Genomic DNA, 10466 nt, shown 5'->3' with positions numbered 1-10466 from the left:
ATATGTATAACGTGGAGGTTAAACCAAAAGCAGACTGTTGATCGTTGTGAAAAAACCCAAAACAGCAGAAAACCTCTCAGATTATTTGTCTCTTTTTGTCTGCTGGTAATAACCATGTGTTGGGCTAAAGGAGGCTTCCAGAACCTCTCCCTAGAGAGAAAACATCTTTTGGTAAACCATGAAGCTTAATATTTCCTAAACAACTTTGTCTGGACTATTGATGAAAAAGAGTAATCTTAAATCCATCAGGATTAACAGGGACTGCCTTAGAGAGCTGATCCATGTTAGGAAATGATCCACATCAAGCATCCATCTTAGCATTTTTGAAACTGGGATGATAGGCAAGAGGAATATTTCAGCTCCAAAACTATATCCCCAAAAACCTATCTAGGGTTCTGTTGTTTTGTGGTTTGGATGTGTTTCTGAGAGTTGTTTCATATAAGGATGAGTTATTTTGCAAGTGATGCCACTTCTCCAGGACTCGGTTGAAAGCCAGCTTCTTCACCTTACAGACATGGTATCTCTGAAGATGTTGTGAGAACTTCCTTTGAATCAGCAGCATAGGTGAAGTTTCCTCACTTAACCTTGTTGAGAGAGTATAGCCCATTTGGAAACATTAAACACCACTAATAAGCTTTAGCAAGATCGGGATGAAGTAAGACAGGTGCAGTGGTAAGCAAGTAAACATGGCCTCCAAAGATAATCTGAGGGCTAAGTGTGGTTAGCAGGCTTGGTGACTCCAGGGCAACAACAGTGCTAAACTCTGAAATAATGCGCTGAAAGAAATGATGACATTTCAAAAGGTTTTGCAGCTTATAGAGGCAAGTCGGTTGAGGTCAGTGAGTCACCAATTGACCTTTCTGTAGATTTATGGCTTTTTTTGAAAGAGATTGTAAAAGCAAGGAAGGTGGCGGAGTGCTGTTGGAAATCACATTCACCTTGTTTACAAAATAACTGGTGCACGAGTAGAAATGTGCTTAGAACCACCTACACATGGTGGACACATTATACTTCAGACCAAGAAGAGGATGTAATCCAAGTAGACAAACACCTACCGGCCTAGCAAGTCACAATGGAATGTTATTAATAAGGTGGAAAACTACAGGAGGATTGAACAGGACAAACTGCATAATTAGGTGCTCCAAATGACTATCAGGGGTGATAAGGGACTTCTTACATCAATCTCTTTTTTTATATGCAGCATTTGTTCAAATATATCCCAAGCTAAAGACAAAAAGTAATTTGTTTTTCTTCAGGTGTTGCCCAAAGGATATTTGTAGAGGTTGGGGTAGAACTTGAGGGGAAATGGGTGAAGAGGATGCAAACTAAAGAAGTAAAAGGAATTGTACACAAAAGCCAAGAGGATATCCAATGGGATACGGTGTCAAACAGAAGACTTAGGGGCTGTAGATGTTTTGCAATGGAAATGTTTAAATCTATAAGAAGTTGAATGTGGTTCTGATATGACATTTACAATCTTTAAAGCAAGATCCATTTTCACAGACAGGGTTTTATGAGTCTCACTCCCACCCATAAAGATTCTGCACACATAGATGTTAGCCCATTTCAATGTAACTGTTTAAGTGTGAATTTGAGATTTCCCTAATGTAAACGATGTAGTTGTCATTCCACTTCCACTCTGATGCTTGGGGAAAAAAAATAAAAAATTCTCCAACTATTTAGCAATTTGCTGACAATATTTTCAGGCTAGTGGCTTAGTACTGAAGAACATGGCATGCCATTCCATGGCATGGCTGAATAGAAGGGCCTTAACACTGCAAATGGGTTAACACATAAGGGAATTATTTAGTAGGATGACAAGAAAAAAAGGATGCTGACTGGCAAGGAGAATATTCAAATGAATGTTGACAAAAAAAAAAAAAAAATAGCTAATTGAAGTTAACTCCACTAGGTCTATATTACTCTTAGACACCCTTTCTTTGAGAAGCGAGATCAAGGACACTGAGACAGAACTACTTGTGTAGCGGACTGGCTACAGAACACAGTTTGGGAGCTAGTCTAACAGAAGGAGTGGATAAGAAACTGGGATGGTGAAGAGAAAAATAAATGACTAAGATGGTAAGACGATCAGAGTGTAGCTTGTGGCATAAGGGAATAAGGCGTAATTGAAGTATTAGCCGGTGTTGTTTCATTTTGAGGCCAATCCCTGAGGTCACCTGACCACAACCCGAGTCCAAGCTTTCTTAGTAAATACAGTTTTCTTACTTAGGTGTTTGTTTTTCCTTCATATGGTTTGAGGAAAACTTCAAAAAGGTTTTTTTTATTGCTTTACTTTAAATTTATAGAAGTCAGTTTTGTGAAACACATGACTACAAGCTTTGTTGATTAATGATTGCTTTCATGTCTGTTTGGGTTTTGGCCATGTATTATAGCCAGGAGGTTTCCTAGCTTCCGATAGTCGATTGAGCAGAGCGCTATGACATGTTTAAAGTTCTGGATTTTGTTTCAGAACCAACTGTAATCCTGCTTTAAACTTCTACTTAAAAATTTGCTTGGCCAGTTCTTTTTTGTGGCTGTCTGTTCTTTAATATCTATGAATATTGTCAGAAAAAGAGAACAGCTATATCTATACTCAGATTAAATGACAAACCATTAGGTAGGTATGTACTTCTAAAGTGAGTTGTTTACACCGGTTGTTTTTTAAAGGGAACAAAGGAATATTGATACTCACAATAGAAATTCACTGTATCCATCAGTAAAGAGAGCCCTTATTCTTGGAGGGTTCCTCTTGAAAATAGTTATCTAAAGATTTCAAAATAAGATATATTATTTAAGGTAAAATATTCTGTTTTTAAGACATTTGGAGGTTTTTTTAAATTTCCTTACAGTTTTATAGAAAAACCTTACTGCTCCAAGGACACTGATGAGCTCACCAATACAACGGAGGTGGTCAACTGGGTTGTTTTCCACTGGGAAGGGTGGCTGTGGGTAAACCAGAGTTTTAACTTAATAATGGGAATACATTCATCCCCTACAACAGTTCAGTGGACGATTGCCTTTTTCCTTTTTCTGCCTTACCTTTCCGTCTTTTCTGTAGAAGGCCACTGTGGTGAAAATGGCCAGATACATTGAATAAAATATGAAGTTCATCAAAAATAACTTGGAAGCAAATCTATTCCATTTATCCTGAAGAAGACTGCGTAGAGGTTCGATCCTCAGCATTTCTGTGCGTTTCTGAAACAAAACTTCACAAGTCAGGCTTTACATTTACAATTAATGGCTCTCCCTCAGTTGCTTTTTAATTCCAACGTGTAAGATTTTCCTGTCAGCCTTTTACCCATCAGTTTGCATGATTCTTTATCTATAAAGACCAAACTTTTCTTTTTCCTTAGTTAAAAGTTAAACAGAAACAAGCTTCAGTTAGTACAGCCAAGGTAAAAAAAACTGAATCTGATTTCATCATGTCAAGCACTTTGAATTGTCTTGTTGCAAAAAATGTGCAAACTAGAGGACTGGTTAAGAGCATATGCCCTGGTCAAATGCTTGCACTGATAGTGATCTCAGTATGCTGCCCGTTCATGACACCACACCTGTGTGAATCATCTTATGACAACGCATGACAACCGTGTAATATGTGGTTAGGAGATAATGGCCATTTTGCTACTTTTTGCAATTGGCACTGTATGAGTAGCAACACACAGCTGGATTTGTGGTCTGCTTGGTTTCAGTGTTACTAAATGCCATTTGCACATACATTATTTAGCTAAGATATCTTGCTTTACTGGCTTTTCTTTTCTTAATGGAGCTTGATCTTTTAATCACTGCATGGACTTTGGTTTTTATGAATGGGACATTGTTGGACCCGGACTACCTGCAGATGGACGGAGCTCACTATTCTCTTGTATTTTTACACCTGTATGGTCTGGGCAATGCAATAATTTTTTGCTAAAATCCTCAGGTAATATGGAAGCATTATTCATACCACTTGGCATATTAGAAAAATATGAAATGCTGAAATGGGGAAGAAGGGGTTGCGTCAGTCAGAGATTGCCACTCACTGCCACTCCACCCCCTACCTTTCACTTAATTGTTGCTGTGCAATATTCAATCTCTACCAAACAAAATGGATACAATCTAAGCCAGTTACTCATCTGGAAAATTTAAGAGACTTGTGTAAAGTTTTTTTTTTTAGCGAAACATGGCTAACTCCTGGGAATCAACTTAATCTACTTAAATCAATAGTGGTGCAAGTACATCGCTTTTAGAGATACCACGTGTCCTCTTTTCCTTAAGATAATATCTGTGACTTTGCACCCTTTGTATTTTCCCTGTAAATTTCCCGAAATATTTCTTAACATGGTAAACTTCAATCTAAAGTTCATATTTTCCATTCCCATGAATGACCATCCTGATGTGGAGGGGATCGTCATTAGCAAAATCAATTCGGTCTGACTCCCAACTCATCAATATTGACACTTCGTCAAGCCCCTGTCGTGTCAGACACCGATGTAGTAGCAGTACTTCTTTCGTCATTATTTTTGACACACAAGGTGCATGACAGCTTGTTGCAGGAACTTGCAAAAATTTTCTATGAGCTCAAAGTAAAAAGAATAGCACCAACCCATCTCTTACTTCAACCAAAACCCCTTAACTTAAAGAAACGCTAGTATATACATGCTACCATACACACCTATCAAAAAACATTTTTAGGTTAAAATGTTTTAAAAAATGTATTGCAGGTAAAGTGCATGTCACATGATACAATGTTTGCAACCTGTCATTTACCCTGGGTGTCAATGTCAAGAAGGTTACCCTCTTGACGTAACTATGTGATGTTCAAGGGGCTTTGACCAAGAGACAGCATTTGACGAATAGGGAGAGAGAGTGTGTTGGCAAGAGGCCCCCAGATTCTGAAAAAATTACATACGATTTGAAGAGATCTAACAGTCAAACAACGCTGTCCAGTTAAATGTTTATGTAAAACTCTGAAGAAAGATAGAAAACCAGGAAACATATAGACGGAGTGCATGTCAGGGGAAGCTAAAACTAGTTATCACAAGAGGATGACTTCTGGACAAGAAGACAACTTTAATGTTGCCAAATTTTCTTACTGAAGGGTGGAGCACTATGCTAAACCAACAGCAGAAGCTAATGCAAGTGCAGCTGCTCACTGGAGTAAGAAAACATGGGCATGTCCACTCCCCTGAACAAACGCTGAATGAAACTTTGAAAGTAAAACTTGGGAAAAACCCTAAAAAAGATACTCCAGCTTTGTTTGGAGCTGTTACGAATGACACAGCATAATATAATAGGAATATAGAGTTGAAATTATACTTAAAAATATGATATACTTACAGGAACTTCGCTCCCAAAGATGATAATCTCCAGCACAGAGTTTTTTTCATTGGTGTCGATGGAACTCATGTCATAAAGAGAAGAGTGAACAGGTCCATAGACCCATTCTGTGAACTTTCTGGACAGCGGTCGTCTTTCCTCATCCATAAATTCTCTGTTTAATATGTGCTTAAAAAGCTGTCCAAAGAGAGAGCAAAATGGTGGGGATCACTACCAACAAGTTCTTGTTAAACGGAAGCATCTTTAAGAAGCAAACAGACTAACCCCAATCTTTCCGAGTTTGGCAGCTAGTTTAAGCGGTGTGAGACCTTCGTTGTTCTCAATCAATTCCAGCTGGATGTTGCTGTCTTCGTTAAGCTTGTAGTGCTGAACAAGGATTTTGTCATACATGTTTGCAACAAGTTCTGTGTTTTCTGTTGTGTCATCTGCTATCACCACCAGAGTGTGCAAAACAGTGTTTCCTTGTGAGTCTTTATCAGTCGGATCGGCTCTCCTATAAGGGTTTTCCATGAGAAATGAAACTATTTCTGGCTGATTGGTGCAGGCAGCCAAGGACAAAGGCAGCTCACCTGTGGGGAAACAAACTCTTGTTCTAATCGACAAGGACGTAATAAAACCAACTTGAATGAGCTCATAATAAAGTTTGGAAAGCAAATACTCACCAAAATAAAATCCAAGCCTAGTGTTACGCTGAAAAAATGTTCCATTGGCTTTTGCTTGGACATCCGCTCCTCTCTGGACTAACAGCTTTACGTAATCAAAGCTCCTTCTTTCAATGGCGATATGCAAGGCTGTCTGACCTGTAGGTGGAGTTTGTCCAGAAAACAAAACTTTTTATCTTTAAGAGAAACATCCAAAACCACCTCAAGCATTAAGAATGTAACGTTTAAATATCTACTATTTAAATAATATGTCATAGAAAAAGGGTGTTAAAAATCAGAGACGACTTGATTTAGTTTCTTACCCTTATAACTATTGTCTGTATACGCTGCGTTGATTAAACCTTTTAGGTCCTGAGTCTTGTCTGCTACGTCAATCAGGACTTCAATGGTGTTATTTTTCCCATCTTTCAGGTTCAGCAAAGCTTTCAAGAGTGCTGTTTTTCCATTTGATTTATCTGAAAAAATTTAAATAGATTAAAAAGATGTCCTTCGTTAAAATTCACATATATTATTTGATAGCAATCCTGAATTTCATTCAGAATATCTAACAGCCTGACAAACCAGAGATTAAATTGGTGAAGGAAGCATTTAAAACTTCCACCTTGATTCTCAGTCCTACTGATAAGAAAATGTTCATAACTTCCACAGAGATTTTAGTAATACTGTAGTAAACAGCTAAATACTTTATTTTTAAACACTGTTATTCTGTGATTAAAAATGGAGCTCAGGCGAAGGTGAAACTGAATGAACTGATTACTCGCCTTCATCCACCTACCACACAGGCAATCAGCTTAGGAACCACGCTTCCGCGAAAGCCAATGAGCATCCAAAGTTAATCTCAAAAGGCCTCCAATCCGCAACTCATCTGCTCCTGTGCGCAGGCGGTGGTTGTGCCATGTGACCCCGTTTCAACCCACCTTCAGCTCCTCCTCCACCATCGTGGCTTAAACTTTATCAGGGTTTCATAACTCTGGGACTCTTACTGCATTCCGCGTCTCTTTCAACTGGTCCAGCAGAAGAACGCCATGTTGAGCCTGGTTCTGCCAGAGGTTTCATCCCAATGGGGAGTTTTTCCTCTCCACTGTTGCTTCATGCTTGCTGGACAGGTTCTTTCAACCTGTGTTATCCAAACTGGAGTTCAATCTTCCAGGTCCCTGATTGAAGCTCTAGTATCAGCCCACACAATCTACTGGATCTCCCCATGAAGCTCAGTATACCGTCTAGCTAACCAGCAGTCTACAGACTGACAAACTTCACCTATCTCCACTCCACCACCAGTTTCAGCCCTGGGGGGAAACAGCCCTTTATTTTACTCCTGTTCATGCATATCTATCAAAATTCAGCTCTGTGTTTCCTGCTGAGGTCAGAGCGCCAAAGACTAAAGTAATTGTATCAATCAAATTCTTCTAATTGTCTTTCCTCTTCATGTGAGTTTTTGAGATTGAAATGAAAAGCAAACATAAAATCACTTGTGTGATTCCTCAAGGTGATGTTTTCGGAATCCATTTACTCTATATCTTTGTGATTCCCACTAGCTCAGGTTAGGGATTACCACATCTATTGTTGTATCTGTTGATTTACAAGTTGTCATCTCTGTATGACTGCTTAACCATAGTCTACTGCAGGGTTTCTTTACTGTCCTTTGTGTTTTAGATGGGTCTGAAACACACCTGATTCAAATGTTTGCATTATCTCCTTGGCAGCCATCAAATGCTGCAAAAGCCTGCTGAACACCTCTTCATTCAGGTCAGGTGAGTGGAGGCAGGGAAACACTGAAAGCATGTAGGACAGTGGGCCCTGAGGATAATCGTTGAGAAATCCAGGTCTACTACAGCCACTAAGCAGTATCAATAGAGGATCGGTCCAAAATCAGCTTCATGTAGAATTGCTTTATCCCAAAGTATCGGGTGTGGGTAGTGACCATGTAACACACAGTGTGCTAGCATAGGCTAGGACCTAGCACTGGGCATATTGATCAATCTATCAATAATATTGATACAGAGGTCATCTGTATTGGTCAGATCATAGCATGATTAGTTTGATAGCCAAACAATTCACCTTTAAGAGAACTTCATACATTCAAATCATGTAGAGGAAGAAGGAGGATGGGATCTGCTAGAGACTTTTCTGCTGAAACTATCAGGAATGTTCGATTAATCAATGTTTTTCATAGTGTAGTGTGTGTGATCAGAAATGTAATTTTAGTCAAATAATTCAACTCTTATCAAAAGTTCTTTCAAATCTTAATTGTTTCACTGAAAGGAAAGATATCTATAGTATTAAAATTCTGTCTATCCTATTTAGGCTGTATGCGAGGGGACAGTTGGAGACTAAATAAGCTTAATAATGATTTTTTTTTACCTAGTTAAATCAAAAAGCCATGGATATAGGAATTATTTTTGTATGTATACACTGTTCAATTATTTTATATTACTTTAGTTTGATAATGAACCGAAAATAATTTGCCTGAAATGTATGTCATCAATTTTACCATAATCTTAATCAACTAACCAAAGGCAAAATCAGAATATTATTTATTGATCATATGTCAGATGAAGGTATCTGCATCTGTATCAATAGTTCTAGACCCTGATTACTTGGTATTGGATTGTTACCTGTATTCCCAGTACTGCTGACTTCTACTAGGATTTATTTTGACATCCAAATAAAGTCTATCAATAAATTAAGCAACTATCAACTTAAACATTTTGCAAAATAAAATACTTTCAATCACAACAATATATATAAAAACCGGTGCCTGCTTGTTGTAATATTGTCTATAAAGTTCAATTAAAAGAAATAATAAACATCAATCAGCCAACAGTAAGTTCATTCAAAATTCTGCTTTACATCATAAAGTAATAAAAAAAATATTCCTTAAGATCACTGCTGGCTCCCAGTTATTTTTAAAGGATAGTTTTAAATCTTGTTGATTATCTTCAAGACACTGAATTCTCCTGGACCTCAGTATATTGCAGAGTTTCATGCACAGTTTAGGTATAAACCATGAAAACACCAAAGGTCACCTGAGACCTCTTCCCTCAGGACTAGAAGTAAACAAGATGAGGATCATTTAGCTTCTATGTCTTTCAGCTCTGGAACAAACTGCTTAACAACCTGAGATCTGCAGAAACAGTTGGTTCCTCCAAATAGGACTGAAAACATTACTTATTGTTCACATAATTATCAATAGCTTCACTTCTCATCTGGTTTGGTAATTCATTTTTTTTCTGTTTGTCCTGTTTTATTTTGGGCATTTATATATTTGTTCTTCGTTGCTAATGTAAAATACTGAAGACTTTTTACGATGCCAAGGAAAGTGCTGTTTAAATAGTATCTAATAGTATCTAATAGTATTTAAAATTTATCATAAGCCAATTTCATATGTACATAATTTAAAGATGCAAGTGTCAGAAATAAACAACACATGAGTTATTTTCTCCATTTCTGCTTAAGGCAATATTTTCAAATAAAGAAAAAAAATCAGCAAAAAGCAGCACAAGACGGCAGCTTGTAGGACTGATAAGGTTGCCTCCGCTCTACTTGCCTACAAAGTCTGGGCTGGTAAGTCGCTTATCATTAACTTGCAGGTAGTCAAGCAGGCCGATAAGCTGTGCAGCGTCCCCCTGAGATGCTGCTTTGAATACTTTGTCCCTTGTGAACGCCGTACCAAAGATGTTGTCAGAAGGGGCCTTAGGTCTGAAATGTGAAAATAAAAAAACAACAGCGATGAACAACTGTTAATATTTATAATCTGTCAACATTTCTATGAAGGAAAGCATTTTTTATTGCTTTTAAAGAGCCAGATAGAGGTCAGAGAAAACAGACAGAATAAAGAGGACATTCAATGAGCTGACACCTGTTTACATGAAATATGAAACCATGAAGCTTATCTGACATTTCCCTGCTGGGTAAACTGTGAGATGGACCTGGAAACACCACTTATTTGTTGATATAATAATAACGTACCTTGATAGTAAAACATTGCTGTCCATCGGCACAGGACTAGTCTCTGAGTTGGAGTTTTCAAGAAGCCAATCAAGACCCCCTTTCTCATCCCCTGAGTCTGTTTCTGGCTTCTTTTTGTCCTTTTGGTCTTTTCCTCCATTACTCATTTTGAAAAACCAGTGTAGCAACAGAAACTGACGGCTATTTATATGCTAAAGCTCTCTTCAGACAGCAGGTAAAAGAGGCTCCAGCTCCCCAGGTGTAGAGTTGCAAAAACAAATGGGAAGCACTGAGGTAGTGGATTTTTACAGCCTTGATGCTCCACCCTCTGCATGTGAGCGCGTGTCTGTTCGAGCAGTTTTAACTTGTTGGGTAGAAAAGCCACAGGGAATGAAATTCTTTCATCAATAATGAAGCAATAATGAAATGAGTTTCCAATAAGCTAAACAGAAAAAAACAAAATCCTTCTTTAGAGTGCTTGAACTGCTTTTTTATTATTATTATTATTTTTTTAGTTTTTACGGCTTGTTTTTATGGACA

General features: G+C 38.0%; 1 protein-coding gene across 1 annotated transcript in view; it reads right to left on the bottom strand.

Annotated features, from left to right (window-relative positions):
• LOC107104085 (transient receptor potential cation channel subfamily V member 1-like) overlaps positions 1–10187 on the bottom strand; it is a 17514-nt gene extending 7327 nt beyond the window's left edge. The window contains exons 1-9 of the mRNA XM_015404002.1: positions 9948–10187; positions 9522–9677; positions 6281–6435; positions 5979–6116; positions 5581–5885; positions 5317–5493; positions 3040–3195; positions 2848–2943; positions 2693–2763 (exon numbers count right to left, since the gene is read on the bottom strand). Coding sequence (XP_015259488.1) covers positions 2693–2763; positions 2848–2943; positions 3040–3195; positions 5317–5493; positions 5581–5885; positions 5979–6116; positions 6281–6435; positions 9522–9677; positions 9948–10093 — 1400 coding nt within the window. The 5' untranslated portion in view covers positions 10094–10187. The remainder of the gene's footprint in view (positions 1–2692; positions 2764–2847; positions 2944–3039; positions 3196–5316; positions 5494–5580; positions 5886–5978; positions 6117–6280; positions 6436–9521; positions 9678–9947) is intronic.
• Between the last annotated feature and the right edge of the window lie 279 nt (positions 10188–10466).

Source organism: Cyprinodon variegatus, unplaced genomic scaffold (assembly GCF_000732505.1).
Source record: "Cyprinodon variegatus isolate N-32 unplaced genomic scaffold, C_variegatus-1.0 Scaffold1610, whole genome shotgun sequence".
In the NCBI taxonomy this organism is placed as follows: domain Eukaryota; kingdom Metazoa; phylum Chordata; class Actinopteri; order Cyprinodontiformes; family Cyprinodontidae; genus Cyprinodon; species Cyprinodon variegatus.
Note: the sequence above shows the minus strand (reverse complement) of the source record. Positions and strands in the feature narration are given on the sequence as shown.